We start from the raw sequence: 15,294 nt of genomic DNA, 5'->3' as shown, positions 1-15,294 counted from the left end.
ACAGTGTCTAGGGTTTACAGGGACTGGTGCGACAAACAAAAAAACATCCAGTCAGCATCAGTCCTGTGGGCTAAAACAGCACATTGGTGAGAGAGGTTGGAGGAGAATGGCAAGAATTGTGCAAGCTAACAGGCAGATTAAATAACAGGCGGACAGTGCAGATTAAATAACAGCGCATATTAAATAACAGCGCAGTTCAACAGCAGTGTGCAGAACGGCATCGTAGAACGCACAACTCGTCGATCCTTTTCGCGGATGGGCTATTATAGCAGACAACCACACAGGGTTCCACTCCTATCAGCTAAAAACAAGTGTCTCTAGTGGGCACGCGATCACCAACACTGGACAAATGAGTGGAAAAACATTGACTGGTCCGACAAATCCAAGTTCTTGTTGCATCATGCTGATGGTGTAACGGATGTGAAATGGCTAGCTAGTTAGCGGTGGTGCGCGCTAATAGCATTTCAATCGGTGACGTCACTTGCTCTGAGACCTTGAAGTAGTGGTTCCCCTTGCTCTGCAAGGGCCGCGGCTTTTGTGGAGCGATGGGTAACAATGCTTTGAGGGTCACTGTTGACATGTGCAGAGGGTCCCTGGTTCGCGCCCAGGTCGGGGCGAGGGGGCGGTCTAAAGTTATACTGTTACATTGGTGCCGTGACCCAGATCACTGGTTGCTGCAGAAAAGGAGGTCAAAAGGGAGCGAGTGTAACGGATGTGAAATGGTTAGCGGTGGTGCGCGCTAATAGCATTTCAAATCGGTGAAGTCACTTGCTCTGAGACCTTGAAGTAATGGTTCCCCTTGCTCTGCAAGGGCCGCGGCTTTTGTGGAGCGATGGGTAACGATGCTTCGAGGGTGACTGTTGACGTGTGCAGAGGGTCCCTGGTTCGCGCCCAGGTCGGGCGAGGGGACTGTCTAAAGTTATACTGTTACAATGGCAGTCAAGATTTGGCGTAAGCAGCATGAGTCCATGGTCCCATCCTGCCTGGTGTCAACAGTATAAGCTGGTGTCCTGGTGTGGGGTATGTATCCTGGCCCACGTTAGGGTCTTGATGCGTGTAGGGCTTGTAGGGAAGCATTTAACTGTAAGATCTACACCAGTTGTATACGGCGCATGTGACAAATAACATTTAATTTGAAACCAATTAGGCGGCTTTTTAACGCTATGCCCCGAAGAATTCAGGCTGTTCAGGAGGCAAAGAGGGGTCTGATCTGGTACTAGATGTGTATAATACACAGTGTTCTATTTAATTCCATGGGACAGAAGAAAGGAATTTAAAAAGGAGCAACTTGCTTCTTGATACCCCCAGAACTTCTTAAATTCCTAATTAACTGGCCACTGAGTGTATAATACACAGTGTTCTATTTAATTCCATGGGACAGAAGAAAGGAATTTAAAAAGTAGCAACTTGCTTCTTGATACCCCCAGAACTTCTTAAATTCCTTGGATAGAAGAAATAAACCATAAACTGCAAAACACACCTCAATCTCATGATTCATATTGCTTAAATAAATCTAACAGCAAAGATTCCACCCAGATCTGTTAAAACAATGACAACAAATATATTTTTTTTGCTTTTATATTTTTAAAAACAAACAAAAAAATAACATTAAATAAAATTTACAGCAGACATTATGCAATCATTGTGCACTTTTAACTATTTAATCTGATACGTTCTGCACAGCTGTCAACGAAAAACACAAGCACAATGAGGATGAGAGAGGGGGTTAGAGGGTCAACAGCAGAATGAGGTAAGTTGTGGGGTATATTGGGTTAAGAGGGGTAGGGGAGAAAGGTAGTTTGGGTGGGGGACACATGGGGTAAATTGGGATCGTAAGGTAGGGGTATATGGGGTAATTAGGGATAGAGGGGCGGTGGAAAGGGGTAATTATGGGGAGTGGGGTGGGGGAGAATGGGTAAGTAGTAACAGGGTAGGGGGAGCACAGGGTACATTTGGACAATGGGGTAGGTTGGGAGAGTAAGGGTAGAGGAGGGTATGGTAGTGGGGGTAGGATAGAACAGGGTAAGAGGGGTAAGGGTAGGAAGGGGTAAAGTTGGAGTTGTGAGGTAGGAGAAAAGGGGGCAGAAGGAACAGGTTGAGAGGGTATCAGAAAGGGGATCCTAAACTTACCCACACTGGAAAAAAAAAAAAAAATCACTGAATATATAGATTTATTCCTTACATCACTTATATAAATATATCGAACCGCAAAAGAACAATACTCTTCTGAGAAAAATAGCGCAATACAGAAACCCACAACAGCAGTATAAGGCAAACAGAAAGCCAGAGGAGAGAGAGGAGTGAGTGGGGGTAAGCAGAGGAAGAGAGCATGAAAGAGTATGAGACAAGTGGCGAGAGGGTATGAGAGTAATAGAAAAAAATAGAAAGAGTGACTGTGCATAAATATGTGCGCCTAAGAGTGGGGCGATGGGAGGGAGAGTGAGGAAGAGGAAAGAGAAAGTATAGACAGAAAAAGGAGGAAGGCTGGAGGAGAGCAGGGGAAGGATGGACTGAGGTTGAACTGTCCAGTGTGTTCAGGTGTGTGCTACGTGATCCTGTTGCCTGTCTGTACATAAGAGTGTGTGTGTGTGTGTGTGTGTGTGTGTGTGTGTGTGTGTGTGAGAGATGGCACCCATTTATGGCAACAGTGATCCACATGCTCACGTGTCTTATGTGCTCTTCAGGTATCAATAATATAAAATAAAACAATCAAAAACAAAAAATTATTTTATCATTTGCAAACACCATCCTCTCCATTTGTGTTCTGTGTTCACCTCATCCCTTTAATGTCTTAACCATCTTTTCTCGTTTGTCCAAAAACTGTCCAGTCCCCTCAGTCCAACTCCTTTCCACTCCTCATTTCCAAAAGTATTTTTCTTCATCCCCCTCTCTTTTCACTGGGAGCTGGCCCTCTCCAGTACTCTCAGGTCATAGTTCTTTTTGGCGGCCCTCAGTTTGAAGAGGCTGACCCCACTGTTGTTGAGTTTAAAAGAAGCACTCTGTGCAGCCATGGTGGAGGGGAACACAGCCACCACCGTGTAGAGGTGAGCTGGGTCACTGCCGGGGCCATCACCCTTCCCCCCTCCAGCCCCAGGACAATGCCCAGGGCCGTGATGCACTCCCGGGCCACCATAACCTCCACGGCCCCCTGCCACCGGGTCCTTGAGCCACTGGATTTTGGCACCACACATGGAAAGCTGGTTGAAGAGCTTCTCAGCCTCCGGACGACTAATGCCCTCCGGGAGATCGGTCACCTCCAGCACCCGACTCACCACTGGAGACAGGGAGGAGAAAGATCAGACACTAATACAATGTAAATAATAATTTGTTCTTAATTGACCTGTCTGGCAAAATTAAATAAATTAGTTAATACAAAAACCAAGAATTTGTGTTCTGGATGTGCGTGTGCATGTGTGTGTGCAGGGCGTAAGTCAAGTGTATTGAATCGTAGGCACAAACCTTGAGTCGAGGTCATCTGGATCTTGAAAGTACAAAATATACTGCAGATATACCACATCGACCGTAATGAAGACGTCTGTGTCTGTTGTCTTACCTACGTCAGTGGTGCCCAGGTCTGTAGATTGAGACTTCAGTGTCTGCCTCTTCCCTCTTGCACCATGCTTCATTCCTACTTGGCTCTGCAACACACCAACAGCTAAAGTGTCAACAAGGTTACAGGCTAGTAGATATGCAGGAATGGAGTGGAGAGATGGATGGATGGAGGGGTAGCGGCAGTGCGCTTCAAGGGGGGTGAGAAGGGAGGGATGGAGAGAAGTAGTACCTGATGCGAGCTGTAGTTGGTCTGGCTGTGCATGAGAGGGGGACATAGGCTATACTGGAGAGGCTGGCCCAAAAGAGAGTAGCGCCCATCACCTGCACACACACACGGGACACAGCACAAACATACACATGCTAAAATACGAATTGACTAATGTCGGTTCAATTATTTGAATTCCATTTAGTTTTTGTTCTTCCTCTGTGAGCGAGAGGTAAATCAGATCAAACCTGAACTGTGCAATGTAGTAGGGAGTTGCAGTTTCCAACAGGCCAATAATCCACATGGTTAATTACAAAAAAAAATTTGTGATAAACTATGACCTTAACCCATTGCGCGCCTACAGTACTTGTCCGGTCTGTGACAAGAATGCACAAGAAAATACATGATGTAAGTGATGGATAGTTTGTGTTCAGCAGTCAGTCAAAAGTAAACCTGATTTACTCTGAAGAACTACTAAAATAGTGATTTTGTCTGACTGCATAAGTAGCAGCTCTATAGATATTAAAATACCTGGAATGAAACAAAGTCATCTAATAAAACAAACGTAATATACACATATGAAATATTGTATTCAAGTAAATAAATGATGGTTGTTAAGTGATAAGCAGTAATGGGCAGTCATAACCATCATGTGACTTCAATTCATTGTTTTATTCTGTGTTACAGCATTCTACCCACATAATACATAGTGCATTTAACGTTTTAAAAGGAAAATTGCACCGTAATCGACCTCAAAAAGCACTAATTGCTCAGCACTAGTGAGAGGGCATGTTATACATGAGATGTGTGTGTGTGTGTGTGTGTCTGGGTCAGTGCCAGCCATAAGGGTAAGGTGATGCAAAGTCAGGTTCTCGGGCCTATTAGTGGCTGGCCAAAGACGAGATGGAAAGGTCATGAACAGGTCAGAGTGGAAGTGGGTGAAAGATAAAGGACCAGGGTTTTATCTTAACCGAGGGGCCGTGTTATATTTTACAGCAAACGCTGCAGCAGAAGCAAACTCCTTCATCACCGGCTCTTTGGTCTGCGCGATTGGCTGGGGGAACAATGCATGCGCGCTGGTGGAGCAGTCGTGGGGAAACTTGAATGCTCTCATATCTCTTCTGTGGGGAAACTCATTTAAACTTGTTTAAATCTGTCTGAAGGCTTTCATACAGTTGAAGTTGGAAGTTTACATAAACAAGTTTTAATGACTCCAACGAAGTGTTTCAACCACTCCACAAATGTCTTGTTAACAAACTACAGTTTTGGAAAGTCGGTTAGGACATCTTTGTGCATGAAAAGTAATTTTTCCAACAATTGCTTACCTTATAATTCCCTGTGTCACAATTCCAGTGGGTCAGAAGTTTACATACACTAAGTTGACTGTGCCTTTAAACAGCTTGGAAAATTCCAGAAAAGTATGTCATGGCTTTAGAAGCTTCTGATAAATAATGTTAATTAGCCTGAGTCAATTGGAGGTGTACCTGTGAATGTATTTCAAGGCCTTCCTTCAAACTCAGTGGCTCTTTGCGTGACATGGGGAAAAAATCTAAAGAAATCAGCCAAGACCTCAGATAAAAAAAAAATCTGGTTCACCCTTCAGGGGAAATTTCCAAACGCCTGAAGGTACCACGTTCATCTGTACAAACAATAGTACGCAAGTATAAACACCATGGGACCATGCTGCCGCCATACCGCTCAGGAAGGAGACGCGTTCTGTCTCCTAGAGATGAAAGTACTTTGGTGTGAAAAGTGCAAATCAATCCCAGAACAATAGGTACAAAAGTATCTATATCCACAGTAAAACGAGTCCTGTATCGACAACCTGAAAGGCCACTCAGCAAGGAAGAAGCTACTGCTCCAAAACCGCCATAACACCATCCGAACCGTGAAGCACAGGGGTGGGGGTGCAGGAGGGACTGGTGCGCTTCACAAAATAGATGGCGTCATGAGGAAGGAAAATTATGTGGACATATTGAAGCAGCATCTCAAAACATCAGTCAGGCAGGATGTTAACGCTTGGTCGCAAACGGGTCTTCCAAATGGACAATGACCCCAAGCACACTTCCAAAGTTGTGGCAAAATGGCTTAAGGACAACAAAGTCAAGGTATTGGAGAGGCCATCACAAAGCCCTGACCTCAATCCTCTAGAAAATGTGTGTGCTGAACTGAAAAAGTGTGTAAGGAGGCCTACAAACCTGACTCAGTTACACCAGCTCTGTCAGGAGGAATGGGCCAAATTTCTTGTGGAAGCTTGTGGAAGGCTACCCAAATGTTTGACCCAAGTTAAACAATTTAAAGGCAATTTAAAGGCAATGCTACCAAATACTAATTGACCCACTGGGAATGTAATGAAAGAAATAAAAGCTGAAATAAATCACTATTATTATGCTGACATTTCACATTCTTAAAATAAAAGTGGTGATCCTAACTGACCTAAGACATGGAATTTTTACTCGGACTAAAATGTCAGGAATTGTGAAAAACTGAGTTTAAATGTATTTGGTTAAGGTGTATGTAAACTTCCGACTTCAACAGCACTGTATCCTTCACTATCTATTCTTTAACATCTATTGCATCTTAGCCGCTCTGTCACTGCTCATCCATATATTTTATACTTATATATTTTCATCCCATTCCTTTACTAGATTGTGCGTATTAGGGTCTGTTGTGGAATTGTTAGATATTACCTGTTAGATACTGCTGCACTGTTGGATCTCAAAGCATAAGCATTTTGCTACACTCACAATAACATCTGCTAACCATGTGTATGTGACCAATAAAATTGGTTTATCTTCCAAATATTGAGTTACTACCATACCCTGTACACAATCCATGTCCCAACTGTCTCAAGGCTTAAAAATCATTATTTAACCTATCTCCTCCCCTTCATCTACACCGATTGAAGTGGATTTAACAAGTGACATCAATAAGGGTTCATAGCTTTCTCCTGGTCAGTCTCATGGAAAGCGTAGGTGTTCTTAATGTTGTGTACACTCAGTGTACAGTATATTCAGAAAGTATTCAGACCCCTTGATGTTTTCCACTTTATGTTATAGCCTTATTCTAAAAATGATTAAATAGTTTCTCTCTAAATTTACACACAATACACACCTATAACGACAAAGCAAAAACTGTTTTTTTCCCCTTTTTTTTCAAATGGATAAATAAAATTTAGAAAGAACTTTGTTGAAGCACCTTTTGCAGCGATTACAGCCTCACGTCTTCTTGGGTATGACACTACAAGCTTGGCACACCTGTATTTGGGGAGTTTCTCCCATTCGTCTCTGCAGATCCTGTCAGGTTGGATGGGCAGAGTCGCTGCACAGCTATTTTCAGGTCTCTCCAGAGATGTTTGATCGTGCTCAAGTTCGGACTCTAGCTGCGCCACTCAAGGACATTGAGACTTGTCCCGAAGCCACTCCTGCGTGGTCTTGGCTATGTGCTTAGGGTCCTTGTCCTGTTGGAAGGTAAACCTTCGCAACAGTCTGAGGTAATGAGCACAATGGAGCAGGTTTTCGTCAAGGATCTCTCTGTACTTTGCTCAATTCATCTTTCCCTCGATTCTGACTAGTCTCCCAGTCCCTGAAAAAATATCCCCACAGCATGATGCTGCCACCATAATGCTTCACCGTAGGGATGGTGACAGGTTTCCTCCAGACATGACGCTTGGCTTTCAGGCCAAAGAGTTCAATCTGGGTTTCATCAGACCAGATAATCTTGTTTCTCATGGTCTGAAAGTTCTTTAGGTGCCTTTTGGCAAACTCCAAGCGGGCTGTCATTTGCCTTTTACTGAGGAGTGGCTTCAGTCTGGCTACCATAAAGGCTTTATTGGTGGAGTGCTGCAGAGATGGTTGTCCTTCAGGAAGGTTCTCCCATCTGCACAGGGGAACTCTGGAGCTCGGTCAGAGTGACCATCAGGTTCTTGGTCACCTCCTTGACCAAGGCCCTTTTCCCTGATTGCTCAGTTTGGCCAGGTAGCCAGCTGTAGGAAGAGTCTTGTTAGTCCCAAACTTCTTCCATTTAAGAATTATCGAGGGCACTGTGTTCTTGGGGACCTTAAATGCTGCAGAACTGTTTTGGTACCCTTCTCTAGATTCGTGCCTCGACAAAATCCTGTCTCTGAGCTATGAAGACAATTCCTTCGACCTCATGGCTTGGTTTTTGCTCTGACATGCACTGTCAACTGTGGGACGTTATATAGACAGGTGTGTGCCTTTCCAAGTCACGTCCAATCAATTGAATTAACCACAGGTGGACTCCAAATTGTAGAAACATCAAGGATGATCAATGGGAACAGGTTGCACCTGAGCTCAATTTTGAGTCTCATAGCAAAGGTTCTGAATACTTAATAACTTAAATAAGTGATTTCAATGTTTTTTTTTTATAAATGTGCAACAATGTATAAAAACCTGTATTTGCTGTCATTTTGGGGTATTGTGTGTAGATTGATAAGGGGGGAAAAAATTGTCAATTTTAGAATAAGGCTATAACATAAAATATGGAAAAGGTCAAGGGGTCTGAAAACTTTCCGAATGCATTGTATATACATATGTGTATGCACAAGCGTGACTGTGTGTGACTGCACACCTGTGTGTGACTGCACACCTGTGTGTGTGTGTGTGTGTGTGTGTGTGTGTGTGTGTGTGTGTGTGTGTGCCCGTGTGTTGTTACCTTGCGCAGGTCCTGGTCCGGGCCGGGGGAACTGTGACAGTAGGGGCAGGGGGCCGAGGCCAGGACAGACGCTGCTCACGCTGCCTGAGGGGGAGAGAGTGGGGGACTGGGTAGGGGAGGCCAGGGGACTGCTCATCTGAGTACTGGCCTGGAAAGGAAAGGGGGGGGTCAGAACTCTGCAAGGATCCTTTACATGAATGCTATACAGTATGTGTATGCTGTATTGCATGTATGTGAATGAGTGAATGTGAGTGAGAGAGGTATGAGCATAGTGGTATAGTGTACCTGTTGTGTGTTGTCAGGTTTGTAGAGTTCTCCAGGCTTGCTGGGCCTCTGCTCTAGGCTGTAGTATTTGCAGGGGTTCCACTGTACCAGAGGAGGGTTCTGGGTAGGCTGCGGTCCGTTGGGGACGCTAAGCTGCATGACCATCACCCCGGGGCCTGGGGGTGGCACTCCTGTAGCACACAGACAAAGTTGAATGAAGTTACACAGTGCAGCAGTGTTCTTCAATCCAGGCAAGGCCACATTTAGTATGACACAATGTAGTCAAGTGTCCTGAAAAATATATAGTGGAGAACACACTTTCCGTAGAGTTAAGAATAATGTTAGCTCTCTTTGTGGAATTTCTATTTGCAATGGCCCATGTACAGTATGTTGCAACCTCCTAAACGCAACGCTGGTCTCGGCTTATGTGTCAAGACCAGTACGAACACAGCCGATTGAAGTAATCAACAAAGTCCAAAAACATCTCTTTGTGAACCAGATGAACAGTCACCTGAATATTGCTGCTGCATCTGCTGAGGGTTGCAAGGGGATGGAGACTGGCTTATCTGGTACTGCTCTGAGTTGGGCTGCAGGTACCCCACTGATGGGCTGGGAGAGACACACACACAGCGACAGACACACACACACACACACACTGTGTAAGCACTTGGCAGCCCGCCACATGCACAGACGGTAGGCATATCACGCCGACAAGCTGCGGTCTGCTAGACTTCAATTACAATGCAAATATTTTGTTTAGCAAGCGTGTAGAAGGAATCTGAAAGCAGTAAGTGTGTGTGTGTGTGTGAGAGTGTCACAGAAAATACATATTCAAGTGTTCAAGAGGTTGCTTATTGATTCCAGTCTTGTGAGTTTCTTTCCTATTCAATAGTTTGTAATGACCTCAGTGTCAAACACTTAAGAGTGCATTCAAGCTGTTGACGTGTCAGCAGAACGTGTTACAGATAGACGCACTGGCAGAACACGTCTTGTCACAGATAGTGTTAAACAACTTAATTCATACCTGGATGGATTCAGACCAGCAATGCTTTTGTTTTCTTATTAAGCGTACTTTATTACAATTCTGTGAGTTCTACAGGTGAGCTGTAACTAATACTTATTAAGAACATGTTATCTAGTGTTCGAGCTCAAAATGTCTGCTGTGGCATCACCTGGGTGTGTGTGACAGTAGTGGATTTTTTTCCTATACAATATCAAGCACTTATATAATAAATCTTATTTTACCCATCTACCTTGTGCTGTTCTGTTGTGTGGGGGTGATGACGCTGTAGTATATGGGCATCCCTTGGCCTGGCATGGGTCCCTGTACCCCCTGGACAGTCTGGAGAGACTGGCTGACCGGCACCATGACTTGCTGCTGGTACTGCTGCTGTAACACCTGCTGAGACTCATTGGCCACCGGCACCTGATGGGAGATGTAGAAGGTGATATACTATAGATATCGCTTAGCCAGAACAGGGCGTAAACTAATGACACTGTGGAATACTTGACTTGGGAAAGATTATTGGGGTTCATTTATGTTCTGGGGTTTGTCTTTGAACGAAACAACACATTCATAAATATCCCTAATCGAAGAGAGAAGTTGTCTGGCTCCTCTTTAGATCCACGTCTTAAAGAGACAAGAGTCACAAACCGGTTAAGACTTTTATCAAGAAAAGGGTTGTAGTTATTTTACCATGTTGCATTGAAATGTACAGCTGTTCATCGTCGACATGGCAGTAAAACACTAGGAATACCATCAACAGAGGTGGCATACTCAATAAAAACAGAGCCTTGAGGAACTCTGAAACGTTCATGTACACTTTGCGTGATTTAAGAATGCACATCATCATGCATGGAATTCAAGTCAATTCAATACACCTACATTTAAGACAGGTAATTTGCCTTTCTTAATTGCCCCTGAGGGAATAAATCAAGTTTCATTGAATTGACTTGAGGGCCTACTGTACCGGATATGAGGACATTTGTGGGTACTGGACCATCATCCCTGTCATCTGTCCTTGTATGCCCTGCCTCTGAGAAGTGATGAGGGCCTGGTTCTGGGGCTGCTGAGGTACTCCTATCATCCCCTGGTACTGGGGCTGCTGGCTAGGCATCATGGTCTGGAGACCTGGTGGAAACAACATGCAGTGTGTTAATACAGGTGTGTGTGTGAGAGTGTATTCTGGGAATGCTGCACTCCTATTCCCCCTGTACCTACTGGTGATGACCATATCACATCATGGTTATGTTAACACAGGCTGTCTAGAAAGAAAGGAATGTACACCTAAAGCCAAGGAAGACCCGGGTCTGGAGCTTAAAAAGTTGCCACGGACAGTATAGCAGGGTATAGCAGGGCTTGTTGCAGCCTTAATGCTCAGGGTCCTACGAGTATAATCATGGTAACTTTCGGGAAATCATTGCATCAGTACTGTTCTCCCCAATTACACAATGTGGTAACTAAAATAGCCATTTAATCCTGGTGACCATTATTTAGATGACCTTGATCATTGTGTAAAGAGATATCAAAAAGTCCTACAGTTGCACCATTTAGCACATCCTGACTGGCTGCACCACCGCTTGGCATGGCAACTGCTTGGCATCCGACCGCAAGGCGCTAGAGGGTAGTGCGTAAGGCCCAGTACATCACTGGGGCCAAGCTCCCTGCCATCCAGGACCTCTATACCAGGCGGTGTCAGAGGAAGGCCCTAAAAATTGCCAAAGACTCCAGCCACCCAAGTCACAGACTGTTCTCTCTGCTACTACAAGGCAAGCTGTACCGTAGCGCCATGTTTGGGACCAAAGGGATCCTGAACAGCTTCTATCCCCCAAGTCGTAAGACCGCTGAACAGTTAATCAAATGGCTAGCTGGACAATTTGCATTGACCCTGTTACTTTTTTTGCACTGGCTCTATGCACACTCACTGGACTCTACCTACAAACTCATACACACACTACACACACTATCACCCTGCTGCTAATCTGTTTATTATCTATCCTGACTGCCTAGTCACGTTTACCCAAAGGTTTGGGCACACCTGCTCATTCAAGGGTTTCTTTTTTTCAACTATTTTCTACATTGTAGAATAATAGTGAAGACATCAAAACAATGAAACATATGGAATCATGTAGTAACAAAAAAAAAAGTGGTAAATCAAAATAGATTTTATATTTGAGATTCTTCAAAGTATCCAACCTTTGCCTTGACGACAGCTTTGCATGCGGTTGGCATTCTCTCAACCAGCTTCATGAGGTAGTCACCTGGAATGCATTTCAATTAATAGGTGTGCATTGTTAAAAGATAATTTGTGGAATTTATTTCCTTCTTAATGCGTTTGAGCCAATCAGTTGTGTTGTGACAAGGTAGGGGTATACAGAAGATAGCCCTATTTGGCAAAAGACCAAGTCCATATTATGGCAAGAACAGCTCAAATAAGCTAAGAGAAACGACAGTCCATCTTTACTTTAAGACATGAAGGTCAGTCAATCCGGAACAATGCCAAGAACTTGTAAAGTTTCTTCAAATGCAGTCGCAAAAACCATCAAGCGCTATGATGAAACTGGATCTCATGAGGACCACCACAGGAATGGTGGTGGATAAGCTCATTCGAGTTACCAGCCTCAGAAATTGCAGCCCAAAGAAATGCTTCAAGCAACAGACATCTTCAACGTCAACTGTTCAAGGAGACTGCGTGAATTAGGCCTTCATGGTTGAATTGCTGCAAAGAAACCACTACTAAAAGGTCACCAATAAGAAGACACTTGCTTGGGCCAAAAAACACGAGCAATGGACATTAGACTGGTGGAAATCTGTCCTTTGGTCTGATTTGAGATTTTTGATTCCAACCACCGTGTCTTTGTGAGACGCAGAGTAGGAGAATGGATAATCTCTACATGCGTAGTTCCCACCGTGCAGCATGGAGGAGGTGGTGTTTGATGGTGTGGTGGTTCTTTGCTGGTGACACTGTCAGTGATTTATTTTGAATTCAAGGCACAGTTAACCAGCATGGCTACAACAGCATTCTGCAGCGATACGCCATCCTATCTGGCTTAGTGGAATTATCATTAGTCGGGACAATGACCCAATACACCTCCAGGCTGTGTAAGTGTTATGTGACCAAGAAGGAGAGTGATGGAGTACTGCATCAGATGACCTGGCCTCCACAATCAGCCGACCTCAACCCAATTAAAACAGCGCCGGAGAAGGCGGCTGACGTTTTACGTGTCCCCAACTGATTGTTTAAAAAAAAACGTATTTTGTACATAATGTTGCCGCTAGTCTCTTATGACCGAAAATAACATCTGGACAGCGATTACTCAACACGGACTGGCAGAATCTTTATTTTTCCTTTAACGAGTCTGACGAGCCCGACGTGAATGATATACTGCTTTCTTAGGAACAAGCCCAGATCCCCGTGATTAACATGAAGAGGCGGCGGAGAAAAAGGGCTGTCTCCAGAGAATTTGTAGGCGATCAAATAAACCCCCACCTCCTTGCATTCTGTAAGCAAACATGCAACTTTTGGAGAATAAAATCGATGACCTACGCAGAAGATTAAACTACCAACGAGACATTAAAAACAAATATCTTATGCTTCACAGAGTCGTGGCTGAACGACGACACTATCAACATACAGCTGGCTGGTTATACGCTGTACCGGCAGGATAGAACAGTGGTGTCTGGTAAGACAAGGGGCGGCGGACTATGCATTTTTGTAAATAACAGCTGGTGCACGATATCTAAGGAGGTATCAAGGTATTGCTTGCATGAGCTCATGATAAGCTGTAGACCACACTATCTACACCTAGAGAGTTTCCATCTGTATTTTTTGTAGTCGTCTACATACCACCACAGACTGAGGCTGGCACTAAGACAGCATCGAATAAGATGTATTCCGCCATAAGCAAACAATAAAACGCTCACCCAGAGGTGGCACGCCTAGTAGCCGGGGACTTTAATGTAGGGTGACTAAAATCAGATTTACCAAATTTCTATCAGCATTTTAAATGTGCAACCGGGGGGAGACATTGGACCACCTTTAGTCCACACACAGAAATGCATACAAGGCTCTCCCTCACCCTCCATTTGGCAAATCAAACCATAATTCATAATTCTATTCCTCCTGATTCCTGCTTACAAGCAAAAAATTAAAGGACGCACCAGTGACTCGATCAATAAAAAAAAAGTGGTCAGTTGAAGCAGATGCTAAGCTACAGGACTGTTTTGCTAGCACAGACTAGAATATGTTCCAGTATTCCGCCGATGGCATTGAGGAGTACACAACATCAGTCACTGGCTTCATCAATAAGTGCATCGATGACGTCATCCCCACAATAACCATACATACCCCAACCATAAGCCATGGATTACAGGCAACAGCCCCACTAAGCTAAAGGCTAGAGCTTCCGCTTTCAAGGAGTGGGACTCTAACCAAGAAGCTTAGAAGAAATCCCACTATGCCCTCTTACGAACCATCAAACAGGCAAAGCATCAATCCAGGACGAATATCGAATCGTACTACATCAGCTCTGACGCTCGTCAGATGTGGCAGGGTTTGCAAACCATTAGACTACAAAGGGAAGCACAGCCGAGAGCTGCCCAGTGACACGAGCCTAGCAGATGAGCTAAACTACTTCTATGCTCGCTTCGAGGCAAATAACACTGAAACATGCATGAGAGCACCAGCTGTTCCAGAAGACTGATCACAGCCTCCGCAGCCAATGTGAGTAAGACCTTTAGACAGGTCAACATTCACAAGGCCGCAGGGCCAGACGGATTACCAGGATGTGTACTACGAGCATCAGCTGACCAACTGGCAAGTGTCTTCACTGACATTTTCAACCTCTCCCTGTGAAGTCTGTAATACCAACATGTTTTAAGCAGACCACCATAGTGTCTGTGCCCAAGAACACTAAGCTAACCTGCCTAAATGACTACTGACCCGTAACACTCACGTCTGTAGTCATGAAGTGCTTTGAAAGGCTGGTCATGGCTCACATCAACACCATTATCCCAGAAAGCCTAGACCCACTCCAATTTGCATACCACCCCAACAAATCCACAGAAGACGCACTCCACACTGCCCTTTCCCACCTGGACAAAAGGAACACCTATGTGAGAATGCTACTCATTGACTACAGCGTCATGTTCAACACCATAGTGCCCTCAAAGCTCATCAATAATCTAAGGACCCTGGGACTAAACACCTCATTTATGCAACTGGATCCTGGACTTCCTGACAGGGCCACCCCCAGGTGCTAAAGGTAGGTAACGCCATGTGTGATCCTCAACACAGGGGCCCCTCAGGGGTGCGTGCTCAGTCCCCTCCTGTACTCCCTGTTCACTCATGACTGCACGGCCAGGCACGACTAACACCATCATTAAGTTTGCCAATGACACAATAGTGGTAGGCCTGATCACCGAGAACGACGAGACAGCCTATAGGGAGGAGGTCGGAGACCTGGCCATGTGGTGCCATCGTGGCCATGTGGCTCTCATCGACGGGGCTGCAGCAGAGCAGGTTGAGAGCTTCAAGTTCCTTGGTGTCCACATCACCAACAAACTAACATGGTCCAAACACACCAAGACAGTCGTGAAG

The 15,294-nt window shown here is 44.7% G+C and overlaps 1 protein-coding gene across 12 annotated transcripts in view; it reads right to left on the bottom strand.

Moving 5' to 3' along the window:
- Positions 1–1,562: 1,562 nt before the first annotated feature.
- Positions 1,563–15,294, bottom strand: part of LOC112255228 (R3H domain-containing protein 2) — a 74,007-nt gene continuing 60,275 nt past the window's right edge. For all 12 annotated transcript variants that reach the window (XM_042324187.1, XM_042324195.1, XM_042324192.1 and 9 more), the window contains 8 exons: positions 10,666–10,826; positions 9,949–10,121; positions 9,207–9,304; positions 8,717–8,886; positions 8,432–8,579; positions 3,782–3,873; positions 3,554–3,638; positions 1,563–3,274 (listed from right to left, as the gene is read on the bottom strand). In XM_042324187.1, coding sequence (XP_042180121.1) covers positions 2,895–3,274; positions 3,554–3,638; positions 3,782–3,873; positions 8,432–8,579; positions 8,717–8,886; positions 9,207–9,304; positions 9,949–10,121; positions 10,666–10,826 — 1,307 coding nt within the window. In that variant the 3' untranslated portion in view covers positions 1,563–2,894. The remainder of the gene's footprint in view (positions 3,275–3,553; positions 3,639–3,781; positions 3,874–8,431; positions 8,580–8,716; positions 8,887–9,206; positions 9,305–9,948; positions 10,122–10,665; positions 10,827–15,294) is intronic.

The sequence above is a fragment of the Oncorhynchus tshawytscha genome, linkage group LG07 (assembly GCF_018296145.1).
Source record: "Oncorhynchus tshawytscha isolate Ot180627B linkage group LG07, Otsh_v2.0, whole genome shotgun sequence".
NCBI lineage: Eukaryota > Metazoa > Chordata > Actinopteri > Salmoniformes > Salmonidae > Oncorhynchus > Oncorhynchus tshawytscha.
The sequence above is the reverse complement of the archived record's forward strand: the minus strand, read 5'-3'. Positions and strand labels throughout refer to the sequence as shown.